We start from the raw sequence: 25799 nt of genomic DNA on the forward strand, positions 1-25799 counted from the left end.
ATTAAGGATTCCATTGAAAGGGAATTCTTAGTTAAAATCCTGACTTCTCAGACACCTTCAAGAATTATTAACTGCCACAATTTAAAATTAGAAAAAAAGAACCCCTGTTAATGATTTTGTTATATCATAATATTACAAAAATCCACTTTTATATTTAAAAACCTTATCACAATTTCCTCCTTGGGATAATCAATACCACACTAAAGGTGGCCATAGACACATAGATCCTATCGTACGAATCGAGGATTCGTACGATTTTCGGATCGTGTGTGGCGTGTGCCGACATCTGTCGTCTGGCGGAGATTGGTCGTTTGGTCAGGTTTGATTTTGACCCGACCGATCCCGCTGGAGCCCATGGCACATCGTAATCGGAACGTTCGGCCATACGGCCGAACAATCAGATTACCCCCGATATAGCCATGCTTGTTAATGGCATATCAGGGGAAAGATCCGCTCGTTTGGCTATGTTGCCAAACGAGCGGATCTTTGCGTCTATGGCCACATTAAATCCGGATTTTATTGGACCACCTCTCTTGGTCACTTACTATTTTTTTAAGCAATACAGTTAATTAGTTAGAAATTGAGTTAATTACATAAAATCTAATAACCATACAATCACTCTCTTAACTTAATTGATTCTCATATATTAAAGAGTACATTAAGGATTCATGATATTTTAGCTCGATCAAGTTCAAGGTAGAGTTTTATTACTGCAGAAATAATGAAAACTATTTTATAATTTTGAATTATTTGATTAAAATGCAGTCTATAGGAGATGGACTTCCCTTAATTCGGAGCTTTCTGGATAACAGATTCCATACTTAGATAGCAAAAATCCAACTGCTATCTTTGCATACATGTCTTGTCTGATGAGCATTGAATAATTATACTTGCAAGATGACAGTCTTCATGCTACTGCAGTCATTTATGATTGGTTTAAGACCCCCCTTTGAGACCTGACATTTGGCCAGGGCCCTTTTTAGCTCCTAACAGGCCTTGAAATATATGAAAATGTTGTTGTGGTTCTATGAGTATTCAGGAGAGAAAATAGATATTCTTCCCAAATATGTGCCTAAGCAGCCTTCAGTCAGGGCTCGTTCAACAAAGGCTCAGAGCCTACAAAGGGGACCAGCCACACAATTAGTGATCCACTGTGTTAATGGTTCATCTTTCCATATACCAAATGATCTTTGCTGGCAGATCATTGGATCAAGGCTTCTACATCAAGCTTTTTTTTTTTTTACTAGTGAGGGGTAAGAGTATATAATATTTAAAAACTTACAAAACCATGTTTTCTTTAAGTGTTACTGTGCCTTTAATGTGTGCACTAAAAACATTTATATTCTGAATAACAAAATTAACAAAGATGATAAAGCCGGCAAATAATAATATTAAAAATCCAGTGTAGTTTGAGTGCATGTGAATGGAAACTGGGCTGATGAGTCATTCAGTACATGAAAATTCTTTGTCGGAAAAGCACACGCCCTACTTTGGATTGTAAATATTACAGTTATTTGTTTGGCTGCTGTAAATGCTGCTGTAAATGCAATGTTTCCTATAGCTCTGTAGACTATAGAACTTTTAAATGCAACCCAGCGCACTGTTCAATTGTTGTGTTTATATTTGTCCATGTGCTTTAAAGGAATTGTTCAGTTTAAAAATAAAAACTGGGTAAATAGATCGGCTGTGCAAAATGAAAAAATGTTTCTAATATAGTTAGCCAAAAATTTAATGTATAAAGACTGGAGTGACTGTATGTGTAACATAATAGCCAGAACACTACTTCCTGCTTTTCAGCTCTCTTGGTTTTCACTAATTGGTTACCAAGCAGTAACCAATCGGTGACTTGAGGGGGGCGCATGGGCCATAACTGTTGCTTTTGAATCTAAGCTGAATGCTGAGAAACAATTGAAAACTCACTGAATAGTTATGTCCCATGTGGCCCCCCTTAAAGTCGCTGACTAACTCAGAGTTAGAGAGCTGCAAAGCAGGAAGTAGTGTTCTGGCTATTATGTTACACATCCAGTCACTCCAACCTTTATATATTACATTTTTGGCTAACTATATTAGAAACCTTTTTTATTTTGCACAGCCTATCTATTTACCCAGTTTTATTTTTACACTGAACTGTTCCTTTAATAATGTGAATCTTAACTTTACTGTTTCCTTTTATTCAGATGGAAAGCCAGAAATTTTTAGCTGAGAACAGTGCGTCGGTGTACATAAAGAAAGTAGAGGCTAGGATAAATGAAGAAATCGAGAGAGTCATGCACTGTTTAGACAAATCGACAGAAGAGCCAATTGTGAAAGTTGTGGAGAGGGAGCTCATTTCCAAGCACATGAAGACCATTGTAGAGATGGAGAACTCAGGGCTAGTCCATATGCTTAAGAATGGCAAGACTGAAGGTAGAACAAATGTCCAACACTGCATTCATATGGATTTATGTACCTTGTTTTTGCAGATATTTCCTGTATATTAAAGGAGAGATCTATATAGGATAAATGAAAAATGCTTTATTTTAAGGGCAATAGTGAATACTATATGGTGCTGGTTTTACTTTGCAATGCCCCGCCTCTTCGTCGGGGGTGACAATCTCCCCGAACTGCCTTCTACCTGCTATGATGGGAAAAAACTCCAGCGCCAATGCACTCTCAACGCTTCGATTTCCGAAGTTGCCTCACGGGGAAACTTCAGGCGACTTTAGAAATCAAAGTGCCGCGAGTGCATTGGTGCTGGCATTTGCTTAAACCCTTAGGGAGCAGCTGGTTACCTTCCCATTGTTCTTTTGTTAGGCTGCTGGGGGGGGGGTTTGATATCACTCCAACTTGAAGTACAGCAGTAAAGAGTAACTGAAGTTTATCAGAGCACAAGTCACATGATTGGGGGCAGCTGGGAAACTGACAATATGTCTAGCCCCATGTCAGATTTAAACATTGAATTAAAAAAAAATCTGTTTGCTCTTGAAAAATGGATTCCACTGCAGAATTTTGCTAGAGCAGCACTATTAACTAATGTGTTTTGAAAGCACATCAGTTAATGACAGTATCCCTTTAAAAAGAATCATAGCTGTCTGTGTCTTGTTTTTTGATCTTAAACAGACCATCCCTCCACAGGACAAAAAAAAAAAAAAAACTACCGTATATACTCGAGTATAAGCCGAGTTTTTCAGCCTCCAAAATGTGCTTAAAAAGTCTACCTCGGCTTATACTCGAGTCAGTGGGCAGTAGCTGAGATTGCAGTCACTTTTAATCATTCCTATACCAACAGTTCACTTGGGGAGAGACTGCAATATCACACAGCGCCCTCTGTTGGTTCTATGAAAGAATAACAGTGCGCCCTCTGTTGGTTATATGAAAGATTAACAGTGACTGCAATATCACACAGTGCCCTCTGTTGGTTATATGAAAGAATAACAGTGACTGCAATATCACACAGCACCCTCTGTTGGTTATATGAAGGATTAACAGTGACTGCAATATCACACAGCGCCCTCTGTTGGTTATATGAAGGATTAACAGTGATGGCAATATCACACAGCGCTCTCTGTTGGTTATATGAAAGAATAACAGTGCACCCTCTGTTGGTTGTATGAAAGATTAACAGTGACTGCAATATCACACAGCGCCCTCTGTTGGTTATACGAAAGATAAACAGTGATGGCAATATCAAACAGCACCCTCTGTTGGTTATACGAAAGATTAACAGTGATGGCAATATCACACAGCGCCCTCTGCACATGGTAGTGGGACAATGCACACAGTAATCCGTTTGGCAATTCTCTGTCACCATCAACTTTGCAAATAAGTCCGGTTGATCGCTGGGGGGGTCGCTTTGGCAGAATGTGCGCTGCTTGGAGATAGGGCTGTAGTTGTGTTTAGGCTTATACTCGAGTCAATACGTTTTCGTAGGTAAAATTAGGTACCTCTGCTTATACTCGAGTATATACGGTAACTGTAAGCACATTTATATTATCCAGATAGTTATGAAATATAGGAATGCTGCTTTGAATTCTATCTTTTTCCTTTACTCTAAAATAACAGTAGCTTTCACTGCTGCCATGAATCCATACTGATAGCTTAACAATCCTATATATTATATATATATATATATATATATATATATATATATATATATATATATATATATATATATATATATATATATATATATATATATATATGTATATATATATGTATATTATATAGGATTGTTAATAAATATATATATATATATATATATATATATATATATATATATATATATAAAATTAACAATCCTATATAATATATAATATATATATATTTATATTAAAGCACAGTGCTCCACATTACAGAAAAACCCTTATCTGTAAAAGAATAAAAAAGAAAAAACAATATGAATAATAGATCCCATACAAGTACAAAAAAAAATCGTATCGATTATTGAGTAAGATGGTCTCAGGTTTACATCCCTGACATGCAGTAGCACCCCCATTTTATGTTTTTCAGGGGACCAGGAAAAAATGGTGTAAAATCTGGGAAATGGATTATGCAATTACTGTATATATTGATGAGCCCACAAAAAATCTGTGAAAACTTAAAATCGGGAGATGTAAAATTGAGGTTTCACTGTATTATATATTTAATTCTATAGTCTTTATCATTGCACATGGGACAAGGTTTTCTTGTTGAACCCCATTGGGGTTTGCCGGCAGCACAAATTGGTCAATAGCAGCTGCTTGGCTTGTTTACATTTATGCTGTTTTGGTATCACTACTTGATTGGGTATCCCATTGCTGTGTGTGTGGGTTACAATGCCAAATGCAGAATATGGTTTCTGAAAATTGTCGGAAATCTTCATTGTTAGTGAGATAAACTGCCTACAGCTGACACTAATAAATACTAGTCATTTAAAGTAGTCCATTCGTTATAAAACATCTTAATTTGCAGCCTCCTGTCTGCACCTACTTAGAAAAGATCATTTTAAGGCCACTCGCTGGGGTAAAATATCAGAAGCTGTGTAATAACTGGGATACTTTGTATCTGATGTGCAGGGTTAAAATCAGGGCACATTGCAATTAACTAATGCTTTGTTTTTGTTTCCTTTCAGATCTTGCATGTATGTACAAGTTATTCAGCAGAGTTCCGAATGGCTTGAAAACCATGTGTGAGTGTATGAGTCTGTACTTGAGAGAGCAAGGGAAAGCTCTAGTTTCTGAAGAGGGAGAAGGAAAGAACCCGGTTGATTATATCCAGGTAAGTATAATTATTAATGTGACTATGAGAATATAAAATTGGCAGGTTTTACAGATAAAACTTCCTCCTATCATGGACATTTGTCCAAATGCATTTGCTTAAAAAAATATGGCAGATCTCTTTAGTAGAGGCAGCAAACATAGTTGTGCCTGCTGATTACATTGTAGTTTTGTTGTCCTATGGGATCATTAAAGCAGTGAAAAGAATCACTGTTAGTTGAACTTGTGATATTAATGAGTATAACAATAAAAACAATAAAAACAATAAAGCTTACAAAATGCAGCCCAATGAAAAAATGTCAGTCTCTTAGATTATTTCTTGCCGACCCCTTCACAGTCTCTCAACTGTACATAAATCCAAAATCGAATATATAAACCCCCAAAAGAGGGAATACGTATAAGGAGCGATCAGCGCCTGTGGCAACAGAAATAAAAAACAAACATAGCGCAATACGTTTGCAATGTAGAATATCACCCCGTGCTTGCACTGGATGTTAAGTGGATGTGTTTTCCCCTTTTTCCTTCAGGTGGCTATTAGTGAATGAAAGTGGCAATTCAAGTGAACAGAGGGGCGGAAGAGTGCTTTTCCTGTGAAAATAAAATATATTCCAAGGATGTAGGTGCCTCCACCTTCTATATAAAATGCCTACTTACAAACCACTGGCGTGGTATAATGCGTTTAATATGAAGCTCTCTCAGGTTTTTCTCCTCCAGTGTTCGACTCCTTCCAGGTTCCCAAAGTAGGAATACAAACCGATGATAGTGTAACACCGTTTATTTAAAACATAATTAAAAGCAATTAAAATTTACACTCACATTTCCCTTGCGGGTTTTTGCGCATTGAGTCCAACAAACAGTTTTTCTGGGGTCCCCAGAGGCAGTCCTGCCAGCTCGCTCCAAAAATCTTTTCTGCTTGCTCCAGGTGCCTTGGTCCAGGTTGGGGGACGCAACAACCTGGACCAAGGCACCTGGAGCAAGCAGAAAAGATTTTTGGAGCGAGCTGGCAGGACTGCCTCTGGGGACCCCAGAAAAACTGTTTGTTGGACTCAATGCGCAAAAACCCGCAAGGGAAATGTGAGTGTAAATTTTAATTGCTTTTAATTATGTTTTAAATAAACGGTGTTACACTATCATCGGTTTGTATTCCTACTTTGGGAACCTGGAAGGAGTCGAACACTGGAGGAGAAAAACCTGAGAGAGCTTCATATTAAACGCATTATACCACGCCAGTGGTTTGTAAGTAGGCATTTTATATAGAAGGTGGAGGCACCTACATCCTTGGAATATATTTTATTTTCACAGGAAAAGCACTCTTCCGCCCCTCTGTTCACTTGAATTGCCACTTTCATTCACTAATAGCCACCTGAAGGAAAAAGGGGAAAACACATCCACTTAACATCCAGTGCAAGCACGGGGTGATATTCTACATTGCAAACGTATTGCGCTATGTTTGTTTTTTATTTCTGTTGCCACAGGCGCTGATCGCTCCTTATACGTATTCCCTCTTTTGGGGGTTTATATATTCGATTTTGTGATATTAATGACTTGTTCGCAAAATGCATAACCGTAATTTCTGAAGATAAAGTTACATATTGTCAACTGTATTTTTCAGGGGCTTCTCGACTTGAAAAGCAGGTTTGATCGTTTCCTCCAGGAATCTTTCAGTAATGACCGCCTTTTCAAACAAACTATTGCTGGTGACTTTGAGTATTTCCTCAATCTCAACTCAAGATCCCCAGAGTACCTTTCCTTATTTATTGATGACAAACTGAAAAAAGGAGTCAAAGGAGTAAGTGCTGCACCTGTTGTGCTGGCCATTTACATTATGTTTGGTTAGCCACCTTTTATTTTCTGTTTCAGCCGACCATTCAGATTGACATGCCTCTTTAAGTATTATTTTTTTTTTTTTTAACGTGTGCTTAAACTAAAGCTGGCTATATTCATTGCCCTATGGTTTCCCTAAGTAACTGCTTTGAGGGATACAAATCTGCCCTGAAAAAATACACTTTTGTGCCGAGGTAGGTGGAAATGAGAGAGAGAGAGGAATTCTAACACCATTTTCAAAGATTTCTTCCATTACTAGGACCCAGTATCTTAGAGAATGGCCCCTTTTAAATAATGTTTTTCTTTTTTCCCTATTATTTTTGTGGCTACAGACGCCGAAAAACCTTAAAGGGGTTGTTCACCCTCAAACAGCAAGTTGTATTCAGATAGATCACTAAAAATAACGACTTTTTCCAATCACTTTCTATGTATCGCCGTTTTTTTAATATTGAAGTGTAAAGTGTAATTTTTCACCTTCTAAAGCAGCTCTGGGAGGGGGGTCGCCGGCCCTGTAAACTGTTCTAAATTGATACATTTAGTTGATACATTTCTTATCTTTGTCCCTGCTGAGCATAATCTCTGGGTTTCATTACAGGCAGCTGTTAGAATTTATACAATAGTTGCTAATACTCCAGAGATGCTGCTGAGAAATGTATCAACTAAATGTTGCAAAATTGTACTCGTTTAGGGTAAGGGCACACTTGGCGATTCGGGGAGATTTAGTTGCCTGGCGACTAATCGCCTCTTCTTTGGGGCGACTAATCTCCCCGAACGGCTTCCCCCTGACTTCCGCAGTCTATAATGAAAAATCACCTGCGACATGGCACACGCGGCGCTTCGTATTCCGAAGTTGCCCAAAATTTCCTCATGAGGCAGGCGATTTCTCATTATAGCCGGCGGAAGACATTGAAAATGTAGATTTGGAAAAATGAAGTCAATGGAAGATGGCCTTTCCGTAATTCACAGCTTTCTGGATAATTGGTTTCCGGATAACGGATCCCATACCTGTATTATTGTTTAATTATACCCCAGAATTTGTGTTGCATATACTTCAAAAGTGGCAGAGGAGGCCATTCTGCTCAAGGTTATGCATCAAATAAAGTAAATGAAAGCCCAGTATTTATTTTATTGCTTTGAAAAGAAATTGTGGAATGCACTGTTGTATATTAATAAATCTCCATTGATTGTATTTAAAGGAACAGTTCAATGTAATGTAAAAACTAGGTAAACAGGCTGTGCAAAATAAAAATTTTTTTTCTAATATAGTTAGTTAGCCAAAAATGTAATCTATAAAGGCTGGAGTGAGCGGATGTCTAACATAACATAACAGAATACAACTTCCTGCTCTTCAGCTCTCTAACTCTGAGTTAGTCAGCGACTTTAAGGGGGGGACACATGGGACATAACTGTTCAGTGAGTTTGCAATTGATACTCCGCATGCAGCTCAGATTCAAATCTAAAGCAACAGTTCTGTCCCTTCTCAAGTCACTGATTGGTTACTGTCTGGTAACCAACCAGTGGAAACCAAGAGAGCTGCAAAGTAGTGTTCAGTAAGGCCTGAAACATTGTCTGCATGCCATTATGAACCAATAAAGCACTCATCCAAACCACCAATCCAGTGTGCTCCTGGTTCTTCGCCAAATAAATCTATCATACTCAGCGACAATTGGCAGATGGAAAAGTTTGTGATTGGATTATGATCCAACTAGTCAGTATAAATGTGAGATTAATCTTTAACTGACACAGACACTGAACAATTCTTTTAATGGAGATTCTCTTTATTTAAATCATCAGCCTTTATCTTTTTTTTTTTCTTTTTCAAGCTGACAGAACAGGAAGTAGAATCAATTTTGGACAAGGCAATGGTTCTCTTTAGATTCATGCAAGAGAAAGATGTGTTTGAGCGTTACTATAAACAACACCTGGCCAGAAGACTCCTCACTAACAAAAGTGTTTCTGATGACTCTGAAAAAAATATGATTTCAAAGTTAAAGGTAGGTTGTGTTTTTTTTTTCTCTCATGCAAAACACTTTAATTAAAGGGGTCTTTCATCCTAAAACTTTTTTTTTTCCCATTACGAAAGTAAATGTAAGTTTCCAGTAGTCAGTGTTTGAGTCAGACCCAGAAAACAGAAAAAAAAAGTTAAAGTTAAAGGACCAGTAACATAAATTTTTTTTTAATTAAAAAATTCGTTAGTGTAGAACGAAAAAAACCACAAAGACATATTATTCTTTTAAATCTCTAAGTCTTTATTAAGAAATAACTTACCGAAACTCCACTTGTGCTCCTCTTCAGAAAAGGCGATCCATCGTGTGGCGCTCGATTTCTCCTCCTTGATTTCCTTATAGGAGATAGCCAGGGAGAAGCGCTGCATGACGGATCATTGCCGTGTCTCCTTTTCTGAAGAGGAGCGCAAGCGGAGTTTCGGAAATAAAGACTTAGCAATTTAAAAGATTAATATGTCTTTGTGGTTTTTTTTTCGTTCTACACTAACACATTTTTTAATAAAAAAAAAATTGTTACTGATCCTTTAAATCCATTGACATTTTATATTGTATGTAAGTCAACCCTCAATTTTAAATCCCTTGATATTAAGTTTTCCCTAATTTTACACCCTTTTTTTTGTAGTCCCACCAATATATAATCCATTTCCAGATTTTTGGAAAATAATCATATTTTACACTTTTTTTCTGGTTGAAAAACACAAAATGGAATTCTACTGTGGGGTGCTATTTGTATCAACAGAACTTTAAACACCCTACACTTGTTGTGTCTTGATTTGACTTATAATATATGTAAAGGTTTTTAGAGGGATACTGTCATGGGAAAACATGTTTTTTTCAAAACACATGAGTTAATAGTGCTGCTCCAGCAGAATTCTGCACTGAAATCCATTTTTCAAAAGAACAAACAGATTTTGTTATATTCAGTTTTGAAATAAATCTGACATGGGGCTAGACATATTGTCAGTTTCCCAGCTGCCTCCAGTCATGTGACTTGTGCTCTGATAAACTTCAATCACTCTTTACTGCTGTACTGCAAGTTGGAGTAATATCACCCCCCCAGCAGCCTAATAACAGAACAATGGAAAGGTAACGAGACAGCAGCTCCCTAACACAAGATAACAGCTTCCTGGAAGATCTAAGAACAGCACTCAATAGTAAAAGCCACTGAGACTGGTTCAGTTACATTAGGTAGGAGAAATAACAGCCTGCCAGAAAGTAGTTCCATCCTAAAGTGCAGGCACAAGTCACATGAATGGGGCAGCTGGGAAACTGGCAAAATGTCTAGCCCCATGTCAGATTTCAAAATTGAATATAAAAAAATCTGTTTGCTCTTTTGAGAAATGTATTTCAGTGCAGAATTCTTCTGGAGCAGCACTATTAACTGATGCGTTTTGGACAATACATGTTTTTCCATGACATTATCCCTTTAAGAGTAACACACAATTGAGCTACAAGTGCTACACCTTGTGTTTTGGACTTATGTCATAGTATAATATAGCGATTGTGATTCTTAAACAGTTTGATTATATTGTATTTTTATTTTTTTTAATTATTTAGCTTTTTATTCAGCAGTTCTCCAGTTTGCAATTTTAGCAATCTGTCCACATTACCCTGGCAATCATGCACTGAATTGAATAAGAGACTGGAGAATGAATAGAAGAGGACCTGTATAGAAATATGAGTAATACAAAGTAGCAATAACCAAAAATGTGTTGCTTTACAGAGCATTTATTTTACATGGGATCAGTGACCCCCATTTGAAAACTGGAAAGAGTCAGGAGAAGAAAGCAAATAATTCAAAAACTATCAAAGAAAAAGGACAATAGAAAAGTTGCTTAGACTTAGCTATTGTATAACATACTAAAAGTTAACTTAAAGGTGAACCACCCGTTTCATAATCATGATCACACTTCCTAAAATGTTTTACTATTGCTTGTCTAACTGCAAACAATTACAGCAATATATATTGCAGTGCAAATCTTGCATACATTACTGCAACATCCCAAACTGTAGGTATAAGCATTTTGTTCATGCTTAAACCAAGGTTTTAAAAGGTTCAGACTTTCGGCTAATGCTTGCAGTTGGGTTGGTGTTGGGTTCTTGTTTCGACTATATAATACCGTATATGTAAAGGTTAATTTAAGTGCGGCTACAATAACACTGACCCAAAAGTGCTACACTTTATGTTCATTGCTCATGTTACCTCTTTATCCTACGAGAATGTGTATTTGTGTGTTTCTGTATCCGCGTAAAGTCTGTTTATATTTTTGTGATATTTCTTGGTAGACCCCTGCTTTACTAAGTGAAGGGAGTCAGTGTAAGATCAGTTATATTTGCTTTAACCACTTTATTGCTCTTTGATGTTACCCTGTCATATTTTGCCAGATATCCTGGGAATGAAAATCCCATGGTGCTGGCAATGAGGTCCTTGACAGCCAGAGCAGTGAATTTTATGATTTACGTAGACAAGTGGTTAAATCTCGGAATTGATTGTGATGCTGCTTTATAAACTTTGTTTAGGATAACTTATCCTTTAAAACAAATGTCATTTATTTTTCAGACTGAATGTGGCTGTCAGTTCACGTCCAAGCTGGAGGGCATGTTCAGAGACATGAGCATCTCAAACACTACTATGGATGAATTTAGGCAACATTTACAGACCACAGGGGTGCGAAGTAACTTTCTCTTTTTATTCCATACAAATCGTTGTTCATTGGTGGCCTTCATGATTCTTTTGGAAAGGTGATATGGGTATTGGGAAGATTTTCACTCCTGATTTACATAATTATTTCACACATAATCAAATTAACTATTGCCTTAATTATTTATAAAATTACACATGTAACTAAAATCACCGTTAAAGGGGACTCGTCACCCAAAAAAAATCATTCCAAATCCTATTTTATCATGTTAGTCAAGCAAAATGAACTTTAATTACACTGTATAAATTATTTAAATCGTGTTTCCTTCAGCCTGGGAATTCATAATTATAGCAAGCAGGCAGGAGCCATTTTTGTGGACACTGTTATTAAGACAAGCCTTGCATCATGTCAGTATATTATTTGTGCACCAGAATGGGGGGACCCAATGTCCATCCCCATGTCCTGGTTACACAATTAAATGGTGAAGAGAATGGGGGGATGTGTGGAGAGCAGTGACATCTAGGAACTGCTGAATGGAAAGTGAAAGTAATTGTCTGCCCCGCCTCTATGCGTAAGGCATAGAGGAGGGGCAAACAATATTTGATTGACAGCTGAGACAGCTATGAATGCTTTAATAAAAAAAAGAATTTGGATTTCATGTTTAATTTGAAAAGGACCTTTATTATACAGATGTTTATGTCTGGGTGACTGGTCCACTTTAACTGTACATCTGGTCCCCACATCTTCTCCCCTGAACATTGTGTGATTAACAAATCAGGCAGTGCCGTCTGTACATTTCTTTCAATCTTTTCCTAATATATATTTTCTAATTGATCAATATCATTGAAAGTGGCTTTAGCTAAAGCAAAAACATTTGGAATCCATCTTTGTCAAGAACTGTAAATATCATGAGTCTTTCCTCTATGTTGTATGTTGCTGTTGAACACAGTACGTTAGTGTGCGCTGTCACTTTATTACATCTCTTATATTCTGGCTTTTATTTCAGGTCTCTTTAGGAGGAGTAGATCTCACAGTAAGAGTGCTTACCACTGGCTACTGGCCTACACAGTCTGCCACACCAAAGTGTAACATCCCACCTGCCCCCAGACATGCTTTTGAAATCTTTAGACGGTATAGTAATTGTTTTGTTACTTAAAATGGTTGTTCGCCTTTGAATTAACTTTTAGTATGATGTAGAGAGTGATATCCTGAGACGATTTGCAATTGTTTTTCATTTTTTATTATTGGTAGTTTTTTTGTTATTTAGCTTTTTATGCAGCAGCTCCCCAGTTTGCAGTTTTAGCATCCTGGTTGCTAGGGTCCAAATTACCTAGCAACCATGCATTGATTTGCGTAAGAGACTGGAATATGAATAGGAGAGGCCTGAATAGAAAGAGGAGTAATAAGAAGTGGCAATAACAATAAATGTATAGCCTTTCAGAGCATTTGTGTTTTAAGATGGGGGTCTGTGACCCAATTTGAAAGCTGGAAAGAGTCAGAAGAAAAAAGTCAATGATTATTAAAGCTATAAAAAAATAAATAATGAAAAGTTGCTTAGATATGGCCCTTCTATAACATATAAAAATTAACTTATAGTTGAACCACCCTTTTAAGTCTTGTTTTCATGGCTGTTTGTTTGCCTCCATTTTTTTATTTTGAAGAAATCACGAAGACTTTTATAAGACAATGTTAACATTATTTGAAAAACATGTAGGTTGTTTTAATTTACTTGTGGTACTTATTCTTAAGTATTGTCTGTACCAATACTTCCTTTTTTGAACCCACAGTTATCTGGCAGCCCCTACAAAGTCATTTGGGGATGATGTTGATTTAAGGTGTATTTGGCATTATGGCTTTACTCCTGTCCAGGATATCTCTAAACTCGTCAGATTTACCGTGTTATATATAAAATTCTATCCAATTAAGCAAAACTTTACACCAGAATGTTAGGTTAGGCATTTAGCATATTTTGTATTATATATATAGATATATATATATATATATATATATATATATATATATATATATATATATATATATATATATATATATATATATATATATATATATATATATATATATATATATATATATTTATGTGATTAACTGTGGTAAGCAGTGAGAGTAGAATTCGAACTCAAGATTTACTGAAAGCTAAATTGCAAGTCATAAAGCCACTAGGGTATGTTGTTTAAATGTGGACTACCTTTGATTTCATATTTTTGCTTTCTGCCCATAGGTTTTATCTTGCAAAACACAGTGGTCGGCAACTAACATTGCAACACCACATGGGGTCTGCGGATCTTAATGCTACGTTTTATGGACCTGTTAAAAAGGTAAACCAAAGGGAATGTTGTTAAAGTATCTTAAATTCTATTTCAGTAGGTTTTTAAAGTTTACCTTAAAGGGATACTGTCATGGGAAAAAATGTTTTTTTTCTCAAAACGCATCAGTTAATAGTGCTGCTCCAGCAGAATTCTGCACTGAAATCCATTTCTCAAAAGAGCAAACAGATTTTTTTATATTCAGTTTTGAAATCTGACATGGGGCTAGAGATATTGTCAATTTCCCAGCTGCCCCAAGTCATGTGACTTGTGCTCTGATAAACTTCAATCACTCTTTACTGCTGTACTGCAAGTTGGAGTGATATCACCCCCTCCCCCCCCCCAGCAGCCAAACAAAAGAACAATGGGAAGGTAACCAGATATCGGCTCCCTAACACAAGATAACAGCTGCCTGGTAGATCTAAGAACAGCACTCAATAGTAAAAACCCATGTCTCACTGAGACACATTCAGAAACATTAGGAAGGAAAAACTGCAGCCTGCCAGAAAGCATTTCTCTCCTAAAGTGCAGGCACAAGTCACATGACCTGGGGCAGCTGGGAAATTGACAAAATGTCTAGCCCCATGTCAGATTTCAAAATTGAATATAAAAAAATCTGTTTGCTCTTTTGAGAAATGGATTTTAGTGCAGAATTCTGCTGGAGTAGCACTATTAACTGATGCGTTTTGAAAAAAACATGTTTTCCGATGACAGGATCCCTTTAAGGTAAAGGAAACAGTTAGAGCTAATTTCATATCTTGAATTACTCTTTTCATATAGAGATATGTATTCATTATACTACATGATTGAGAGGTACATTATAATAAAATAGCAGAGAGAAGGAAAGGCTAAAATTAAGTAAGCTAAATCTGAAAGGTCTATATAAATAAACCAGTAAACCCTCAAAGTAATGCTGCTTTGAGTCCTCTGTCAAAAGAAACACAGCATTTCTTTCCTTTTATTGTGTACACATGGGCATCTGTATCAGACTTCCTGGTTTCAGTATAAAACTCCAGGTCAGGGCTTGAGCATGCTCAGTTTGCTCCTCTCCCCCTCTGTCCGCTCCTCTCCCCCTCTGTCCTCCCATCCCTGCTGTAATCTGAGCTCAGAGCTGTAAGTGAGCAGGGATAGACACAGGCAGGAAGTGATGTCACACCAATCTTGTATGGCAGCTTCTATCCTAAACAAACAGAGACAGTGTCTAGAGCAGTTAACTCAGGTATGGTAAATCATTCTGCAGAATAAATATAGCATCCTAGCTTGAACTATTGTGGCTAATCTGTTGGCAATAAACTGTCTTGGAGCTTTCCTTCTCCTTTAATAGGTCAGTGGAGGCTTTGTCCAATCCATGGGCCATTAAAATTCAACTCACAAGACTCCGGTTGGGCAGCCGTGCTTTAGATAATTACGGTATATAAATCAGTGCTGTTCATCTTTCTGTGGTACAGAGGGCTGGCGTTTTTCTGGCCTATGTGTGGAGGGCTGATAATGGAAGCCAGTGTTTACCACTTCCTGTTTTAAACCACACCCACTTAAAACTACACCCATGTTACAAAAATAACTTTTAAGACCATTTCCACAAAAAAAAACCAAATGGTTGGTGCTCATTGCTGGGATATCACTGGTCACTTTAACACGTTTATTATGTTATATAAAGACATACCCATACATCTATATGCCTCAGCACCCCCAGCACTTGATTAAACACCTTGTAACCCCTGATACACCCAAGCAGGGCACACACTGGTAAGGCAGTGCATGCACAGTTTATTTAAAAAAAAATTTGAGTTGATCTGGCCAATTATTTTTTTTTTACTTGTGATTTTTAATGGTGCACACAGGGATTATAGGGCAGGCAGAGTATGACACACACAGGGAACATAGGGCAGGCAGAGTATGTCACACACAGGGAGCATATGGCAGGCAGAGTATGTCACACACAGGGAGCATATGGCAGGCAGAGTATGTCACACACAGAGAGCATATGGCAGGCAGAGTATGTCACAAACGGAGCATAGGGCAGGCAGAGTATGGCACACACAGGGAGCATAGGGTAGGCAGAGTATGGCAAACACACACGCACACACATGTTGCATAGAGAAGGCAGAATATGGCACACAAAGTAAACAGGGCAGGCAGAGTATGGCACACACATGTTGCATATAGAAGGCAGAGTATGGCACACAAAGTAAACATAGGGCAGGCAGAGTATGGCACACACAGGGAGTATAGTGCAGGCAGAGTGTGGCACACACAGGGATTATAGAGCAGGCAGAGTATGAAACACACGCAGGGATTATAGGGCAGGCAGAGTGGCTGACACAGGGAATATAGAGCAGGCAGAGTATGGCGCACACAGAGAGCATAGGGCAGGCAGAGTATGGCACACACAGGGAGCATAGGGCAGGCAGAATACAGCAGTAGACAGTGAAACGTATGAGAACAGTTGAACATTTCATACTGTGCTACATACAGTGACACAATGCTGCTGCCCCTTCACCAGTTTATTTGAGGTGTAAATAGATGAACAATGTGGGCAGTTTCAGTCTGGGTCTGAGGTGTAACAGTACATGGTTTTAGGGTGTGAACAATAGAGCTGTTACAGGTGTGAACAATGCAGGGGTGGATTACAGGTTTGAACAATGCAGAAATTTACTGTCTGGATTTGAGTTGTAAACAGTTCAGGGGCCAGTTAATCTCAGTACTGATAACTTTTAAATCTTAAACAAGGTGGGATCACAAGCCGGATGCAGCCCGCGGGCTGCCAGTTGAACAGCACTGATATAAAGCATTCACTTCTACAAAACACTTGATCCTTGGCAGTTGAGTTTTCAAAATAACTAGCTTGGAACACTCTTGATACATTTTCTATTATATGTAGCCTTATCAGTTCTATCTCAGAGTTCTAATAGTTTAAACTTCTGCTAAGTGAAAAACCGTTTTTGGTCCTTTGACTAGGAGGATGGCTCTGAAGTTGGTGTTGGAGGTGCCCAAGTGACTGGTTCTAACACCCGAAAGCACATCTTGCAAGTCTCTACCTTCCAGATGACCATACTGATGCTTTTCAACAACAGGGACAAATACACATTTGAAGTAAGGACAATGCTGTATCTTAGTTGCATATAATTACCTGTTTCTGTTAATAAAAAAAGAACAAGGGCTCCTCATTACTCTCAGGAATAATATTGTACGTTTTGAACTCTCTCAGGAAATACAGCAGGAGACAGACATCCCAGAACGGGAGCTGGTTAGGGCACTGCAGTCTCTGGCTTGTGGAAAACCCACCCAACGTGTTCTCACAAAGGAACCCAAATCAAAAGAGATTGAAAGTGGCCACATGTTCACAGTCAATGATCAGTTCACTTCCAAATTGCACAGAGTTAAGATCCAGACCGGTACGTAGCTTAAAGGGGAACCATCACGAAAATGAACACTTAATATAAGCTTCAGCATACTGAACTACGAAACTTTCTGAATACAATCAATTATAAATTCTGCATTGTTTCTGAAAAAATCAAGTTTCTCTTCACTATCCCTCTCTCAGCATCTGTTTCTCAGATGCTGGATATATTGGATTTAACTGTCAATGAATATCTGACATCCAACTACTGCAAGAAGGCAGAATGAAGATAAACAGATGCTGAGAGAGGGATAGTGAATATAAACTTGATAATTACAGAAACGGCAACTCCAGCGACGTTTCGGACCAACCAGGTCCTTTCTTAAGCTGAAAAGGACCTGGATGGTTCGAAGCGTCACTAAAGTTGCCCTATGAAATAATAAAGGTGGTTTTATCTTTACAAGATGGGAGTGCTGCTATCTTTTGACTTTGAGCTACAAGGTATGTGAAGGTGAACACATCTTTTGCGTGCACCCCCCAGAAGAAATTACATATACATAGTAAGTAAGGTTGAAAAAAGACACGTCCATCAAGTTTAACCTTTTCGTTTTTTTTTTTAATCTGCCTGCTAGTTGAATATATCCATTAACAGCACTCCCACTTTGTGCACAATGTTGCTGTACTGCTATGCAAAGATTTGCAAATATTAAAGGCGGTTTTATTGAAAACATTTGCGTGCTGTTGATGGATATATACTACTGTGAAAGGAGCCTTTTTGAACAGGCTTGTGAACTTGCACCCTTAAAAGAAATTGGGCCAAGAAAGTAAGTGCAGTTTAATTGGATTAACTGCTAATTGATCCAGAGGAAGGCAAAAAAAACATCTGAAGCCTCGCCAATTTGCCTCAGATGGGGACAAAATTCCTTCCTGACTCCAAAATGGCAATCAGACTAGTCCCTGGATCAACTTGTACTATCAGCTATCTCCCATAACCCTTTATTCCCACACTTGCTAAAAAGCCACCCAAACCCCTTCTTAAAGATATCGAATGTATCAGCCTGTATAACTGATTCAGGGAGAGAATTCCACATCTTCACAGCTCTCACTGTAAAAAAACCCCCTTCTGAATATTTAGGCGGAACCTCTTTTCTTCTAATCGGAATGGGTGACCTTGTGTCAGCTGGAAAGACCTACTGCTAAATTAAGCATTAGAGATTATTATATGATCCCCTTATATATTTATACATAGTTATCATATCTCCCCTTAAGCACCTCTTCTCTTGCGTGAAAATCCACAATTTGGCCAGTCTTTCCTCATAGCTAAGATTTTCCATACCTTTTACCAGCTTAGTTGCCCTTCTCTGTACCCTCTCTAATACAATAATGTCCTGTTTGAGTGATGGAGACCAAAACTGTACGGCATATTCTAGATGGGGCCTTACAAGTGCTCTATACAGTGGAAGAATGACCCCTCCTCCCGTGACTCTATGCCCCTTTTAATACAGCTCAAGACCTTATTTGCCCTTGATGCTGCTGACTGGCATTGTTTGCTACAGCCAAGTTTATCATCTACAAGGACTCCAAGGTCCTTTTCCATAATGGATTTGCCTAGTGCAGTCCCATTAAGGGTATAAGTGGCTTGAATATTTTTACATCCCAGGTGCATGACCTTACATTTATCAACATTGAATCTCATTTGCCACTTAGCTGCCCAGATTGCCAGTTTGTCAAGATCCTGTTGCGGGGATGCCACATCTTGGATGGAATTAATTGGGCTGGATAGTTTTGTGTCATCTGCAAACACTGATACATTACTTACAACACCATCCCCTAAGTCATTAACAAACAAGTTAAATAAAAGTGGACCCAATAACGAGCCCCGAGGGACCCCACTAAGAACCTTACTCCCAAGTAGAGAATGTCCCATTAACAACCACCCTCTGTACCCGATCCTGTAGCCAGTTTCCTATCCATATGCAAACGACTTCATTAAGCCCAACAGACCTAGTTTAGAAAGCAGTCGTTTGTGGGGCACAGTATCAAACGCTTTGGCAAAATCCAAATAGATCACTGCCCCCCCCCCCACTGTCCAGAATCTTACTTCATCATAAAAACCAATCAGATTTGTCTGACATGACCTATCCTTCATAAAGCCATGCTGATTGTTGCTCATAATGCCATTCACTAGGACAATATTTTGAATGTGATCCCTTAACAAGCCGTCAAATAATTTGCCCACCACAGATGTCAAACTTACTGGCCTATAATTGCCAGGCTGAGAACTTAATCCCTTTTTAAATATTGGAATAACATCAGCTTTTCTCCAATCCATAGGTACCATACCAGATGACAGTGAATCTGAGAAAATCAGAAATAGGGGCTGGTCTAAAACTGAACTAAGCTCTCTTAGAACCCAGGGATGTTTGCCATCAGGCCCTGGAGCCTTGTTTACATTAATTTTTATTAAAGCTTTATGAATCATATCCTGAGTCAGCCACTGACTAGATTGAGCTGAGCCATTAGTGCAGCTATGAAGTGAGCCTGGGAACTCAGACTTCGCTATTGTATACACTGAAGAAAATAACTGATTTAGCACATTGAGCTTTTCTGTATCTGTTACAACCATACTGGTACCATTATTTAATGGAGCAACACTCTCAACCTGCATCTTTTTACTATTAATATATTTAAAAAACTTTTATGGGTTAGTTTTCACCTCCACCACAATTAACTCTTCATTTCCTTTCTTTGCCTTCCGGATTGCTGGTTTACAACATTTATTACAGTGTTTATATTCATTAAATGCAGCTTCTGTCCCTACAGATTTGTAGTGTAAATGCCTTTTCTCTTCTTTCCTATTAACTCCTTTACTTCTGTATTAAGCCACACAGGAAGATTCTTAGAGCTTCTACATTTACTCCTTAAGGGAATACACTGAGAACAGTAATGATTTAATATCATTTTAAATGACAACCATTTCTGTTCTGTGTTTTTAGCTGAAAACCTAATGCCCCAATCAATGCTCTGTAGGGCAGCCCTCAAGGCACTAAAATTAGCTTTTCCAAAATTCATGGTTTTTGTTGCCCCAGTGTATGTCTGTGCACCAGACATTAAATGATATAACATTATGGTCACTATTACCCAGGGGTTCAAAGACTTGCACATTTGCTATAAGTTCTTGTTCATTTGAGATCACTAGATCCAGAATAGCATTTTTTCTGGTAGGCTCCTCAACAACCTGTGCCATAAAATTGTCATGCAACAAGTTTATAAACTTGTTCCCATTAACTGATCTGGCAGTACTGTTGCTCCAGTCAATATCTGGGTAATTAAAATCCCCCTTTATCATTACTTTACCCAAACTAGCAACCTTTTCTATTTGTATCAGGAGCTTAAGGTGGCCATAGACGCAAAGATCCTATCGTACAAATCGAGAATTCGTACAATTTTCGGACCGTGTGTGGAGAGTCCCGACATTTTTCGTCCGGTGGAGATCGGTCGTTTGGTCGATCGGACAGGTTTGATTTTGTCTCGACCGTTCCCGCCGGAGCCCATTGCGCTCTCGACGTAATCTGATTGTTTGGCCAATGGGTCAAACGTTCAGATTACCCCCGATATAGCCATGCCCGTTAGTGGCATATCAGGGAAAGATCGGCTCATTTGGCGATGTCGCCAAACGCGCGGATCTTTTCGTCTATGGCCATCTTTAGCCTCCTCCTCACTTACATTTTGGGGTCTTTAGCATACTCCTACAATTAATTTGCTGGACTTTTTACAATTGGTGAAGAACTCTACCCATAAGACTTCTGCCCCCTCATTTTCTAACATAACCTCCTCCTTTATATGAGCTTTTAAATCCTGCCTAACAAACAGACATACCCCTCCTCCTTTTCTATTGCCTCTGTCCCTTTGAAACAAAGTATAGCCACAGATATTTACTGCCCAGTCATGTGACACATTCAGCCATGTTTCAGCCAGACTAATCACATCATATTTGCCCTTCAGCACCTCCAGCTCTCCCATTTTACCAGTCAGACTCCTTGCATTTGCAAACATAAATGTAATACTAGTACCATATTGAACATATGACATGTGGTCCTCCCTATCCTTAACAGTATCCCCAGCCAAATCTCCTCCCCCATTTTCCCTTTTTTTGCCCACTATCTCATCTAACCTGTCTTCCACTGAATCTTTTACTGAACCCTCCTTCCCCACGACTAGTTTAAAATCTCCTCCATCTTCTCTCCCAAAACAGCTGCACCATCATCGTTGAGGTGCAGCCCATCCCTAGCAATGAGCCTGTAGCAGAGTCCAGCCCAGTTCTCCCAAAACCCTCCTCCCTACACCAATCTCTCAGCCACGCATTAATCTCCCTAAGCTCCCGCTGTCTCCTTAGTGGCTCAGGTAATATCTCTGAGAAAATTACCTTGGAAGTCTCGCCCTCAACTTTGTACATAGTTTTTTTTAAATCGTTCTTGTCAACTTCACCACCTCCTCTAACTTTGTCATTGGTACCTATGTGTACCAAGACCGCTGGGTCTTCCCCAGCCCCTCCCAATAATCTGTCCACTCGTTCCACCACATGCCGAACCCTAGCAGCAGGCAAGCAGCAGACTGTTCGGCATGTAGGGGCCTTATGACAGATTACCCTATCCACCTTTCTAATAATTGAATCCCCTATAACTAAAACCTGCCTTTCCTTCCTTGCACTCCCCCCACCACCTGTATTGGAACCACTTCCTCCCAGGTTGATTGGAGAGTCAGTCTGCTCCATACACACCAGTTCAGAGTTTTCCTCCCCAGCATCTTCAGCCAAAACGGGAATTTGCTGTTTTGGACAAGCTGTGGACCAGCCCCCCTACCCTTCTGTCCCCTACTTACCCTCCTGACTGTCACAAACCTTCCTTTGTGACAGCCTCCACTGCCCCTTCTCCTCCCCCCACTCCACTAGCCCCTGCCAGTGTGCTGGAAGACTGCTGTTTGTGGTCTACAGAATTGATTGCATTAAGAAAGTTTCTTATTTCAGTATGATGAAGCTATATTGAATTTTCATTTTTGCAATAGTTCCCCTTTAATTGATCTTTTCTCACTTTTCCTCAAGTCCCTGTTGTTAAACTGCATATAATGTGACAACCCTTTTTATATGATGCCTTCTCTTCTGCTGATACAGTGGCTGCTAAGCAAGGGGAATCTGATCCTGAACGCAAAGAGACAAGGCAAAAAGTTGATGATGACAGAAAGCACGAGATAGAAGCTGCCATAGTTCGGATAATGAAATCTAGAAAGAAAATGCAACACAATGTCCTAGTAGCAGAGGTAATGCCCCCACTCTTCTTCCCAGAACTTTTCTTACATCTGTTCTTGAAATGTTTTCTGCCTTTTTGTTGTTTTCAAGAGAATCTTGTCACTTAAAAGGATGTAAACCCACAAATTACATTTTGCCTAATGACAGAAAATGTATATTTCCCAATTGTAAGCAGTATTTGTTTATTCCTTTGTGTTTTCTTGAAATAATGCAACAGAATTCAGCTTTGTGTGCTGCTCCACTTCTCTCAGGGCAAGGTCACATGAGGTGTTTTTACGGTGCATTTTTAACGCGGTACAGCGTAGATACGCTGATGAAACCACATAAGCATGATCATGTGTATTTTTCCCAACATGCATTTCTGGTTTTTCTCTTTCCCCATAATCCCACTTGGAAGAATTTTAGTAATCTTTTGTGGGGAAAAAAGCCAAGCAGAAAATTAATTTACATGCAAAATGTAGCTGGACTGATACGAAACGTAATTACGTCACCAGCATACAATGCCGCAAATACATATATGCGCAATCCATCTTGGAAATACACAGCGTATTTCAGCGAAGTGTATTTCCAAACCGGCAGATCCCAAAGAGTTCAATAATATCGCGTTTTCTGCTGAAAAATGCAAGTGCTGGTGTCATGTAGTCGAATGTTTCCACGCAAGCGCCCCGTGGGAATTGCTAGAGTTTGTATTCCAATATTTTTAGTAGGGCTTTATTTTGTGCATATTTACAATTGAATACGTTATTAAAAACATCACATGTGACCTCCCGTAAGCGTCTAGGCTCAAACATTGTTTCAAAAGTCATAGCCAACAACTCTGATGGATGGACAGATACTGCTTTCAATTGCAGATTAGAGAAGGGGATAGGGTGTCTTAAAAGTAGGATTGCCACCTGTCCAGACACTCCTTTTTTTTTTTGAAGGGCTGTTTGGGTCAAAACTGGCTGCCCAATTTTCCTAATTTGAAAATCATCAGGATTTCCTCAGATTAATGTGGTGATAGGCCAATCGCCACATCAGCCCCACTGCCAATAATTGGATCACATTGGGCACAATGCAGACCCATCAGAAATAGAACATATTCTCAGCCTGATGCAACTGCTTCTCTATGAACCTTCCTGATCAATATTATCCATGAGGTCAATGTTTTGCTTCTATACATGGGCCAGTGAGCTGCTGATTTAGGTATATATTAAAATACTGGTTCTGTATTTCAATATTGTTGAAACTCTATTTTTTTTTTAAATTTCAGGTAACACAACAGCTGAAAGCGCGATTTCTTCCAAGCCCAGTTGTCATTAAAAAACGCATTGAAGGACTTATTGAACGAGAATATTTAGCAAGAACGCCTGAAGATCGCAAAGTATACACCTATGTAGCATAAAAAAAAGGCGTCCTATTAATTGATTTATTCTTGGACTACATACCCCTTCGCATGAACTGGGAAGTTCTTTTAAAAAAAAAAAAAATGTTACACGTTTACAAACGCCATCACCTATACAATTACAGTACGTGTTCTAGAACATGCACAAGAAACCTACGAGAATTCTCAACATCAAACTCCCTTGGGGCCTTTCAACCATTACTCTTGTAGATAATCCTTCACACCGTTCTTTTTGGGGGAATTGTGATCATCCAGAAATGTTCCCCCCCCCCTTCTTCTGTATAATACCGTATGGAAACACCAAGGAACACCATGAGAAAATTAAACTTAATTTAGAAGTCAAGTTAATAAAATGATTGGGATTTTACTCCCTCCCCCAAAGTAAGTGGTGGAAGTCTATTTGTGAATCTTGCCAGGGGCTGCATATTTTTTTTTTCGAGGGGGGGGGATATTTTTAAATGGCATTGCAGATGTTTTCCATACAGCCTTGTTTTTTGTTTTTTTTTGAAAAGGTTATATCTTTGCAAGCGCAATTTATTTTGCCTTCATCACATAATCTTTGTAAATTGCACACAGTTAGGCTAGTTTTACTTTATCCACCTTCGCTAGAGGCTATTGATATATGAGAAGAGGACTGTTGTAATATTTATACCTAAAGGTATGCTATAGCTATATTACAAGCTGCTCTTATAAATATTTTTAGCATTTGCATATAATTTATTTTGGATATGAAATAAAGGTTTGTGTTTGAAGCTGTGCTCTTGAAAATAAACGTCCTTTTCTGTTGTTGTACAGCTGCTGCTCCTGTTTGAATGCTAGTATAAACAAAACCTTTTCCTCATACTTACTATGTAAAAAGTCAACCCACTGAATTTGTTCCGAAACAGCACATGGACCTCTGACATAAGAGCAACATGTAATTCAGCTATAGCTTTCCTTTCACAAGTCAGTAAATGGGACTGGCCATGCAATATATATAAAGCTCATGGACGGATACAAACGGAGCTATCTTAAAAGATATACATACCCTATTTATAATTCTTTTTTGTCTATCCTTAGTTTGTAAAGCTTTTTGTGTAGAGCATACCGTCTCGCCATATTTGCATTTAAAATAAACTATATATGCTGCTTGCCTCGGGAGAGTCATTCTGTAAAGACCTCAGTAGAATGGCTTCATCCCATGGGTAAAAATAGCATCTAGATCTGTTGCTGTCTATAGAGAATTCCTCCTCTGAGCCAAACAATATGGCTGCTGCGATTCATGTAAATGTGAAAAGAGAACAAATGTATATGTTGTAGAGCTGTTTCAGGTGATTAAAACGAGATTTGTTGAAGTGACACTGTACTAAGGCTTTGCAATTGAAAGTATTCATTTTGCTGTACCAATCCTGCCTGTTTATCAGGAGACTGCAATACAGCAGAACCCCAGATGGTACAGCCATAACTGGGCCTTGAAGCAGAATATCATTCAAATGAAGCCGTGATAAATTTGTTTTAATAACGCTGTGCAGCCTTTTTCTTTGACACCTTTATTTTTAAGAGTTGTACTGTCCAATAAGGTATGATTACCCTGAAATGGAACTATTGTGAAAATGAAAATTTAATATAAGCTTCATCATACTAAAATGAGAAACTTTCTGAATACAATCAATTAAATATTCTGCATTGTTTGTGAAATGATAAAGTTTCTCTTCACTATCACTAGCATCTGTTTCTCTTCATTCTCTCTTCATGTAACAG

General features: G+C 38.5%; 1 protein-coding gene across 3 annotated transcripts in view; it reads left to right on the top strand.

The window, feature by feature from the left end:
• Positions 1-24440, top strand: part of cul3.L (cullin 3 L homeolog) — a 48446-nt gene extending 24006 nt beyond the window's left edge. The window contains 12 exon segments of one of the 3 annotated variants that reach the window (NM_001093183.1): positions 2178-2406; positions 5090-5235; positions 6847-7023; positions 8882-9052; positions 11625-11732; positions 12713-12837; positions 13946-14042; positions 16989-17123; positions 17239-17425; positions 22541-22686; positions 23928-24056; positions 24059-24144. In NM_001093183.1, the coding sequence (NP_001086652.1) occupies positions 2178-2406; positions 5090-5235; positions 6847-7023; positions 8882-9052; positions 11625-11732; positions 12713-12837; positions 13946-14042; positions 16989-17123; positions 17239-17425; positions 22541-22686; positions 23928-24056 (1650 nt within the window). In that variant the 3' untranslated portion in view covers positions 24059-24144. 3 annotated transcript variants of the gene reach the window in all.
• Positions 24441-25799: the final 1359 nt, after the last annotated feature.

This window comes from Xenopus laevis, chromosome 5L, assembly GCF_017654675.1.
Source record: "Xenopus laevis strain J_2021 chromosome 5L, Xenopus_laevis_v10.1, whole genome shotgun sequence".
NCBI classification, from domain to species: domain Eukaryota; kingdom Metazoa; phylum Chordata; class Amphibia; order Anura; family Pipidae; genus Xenopus; species Xenopus laevis.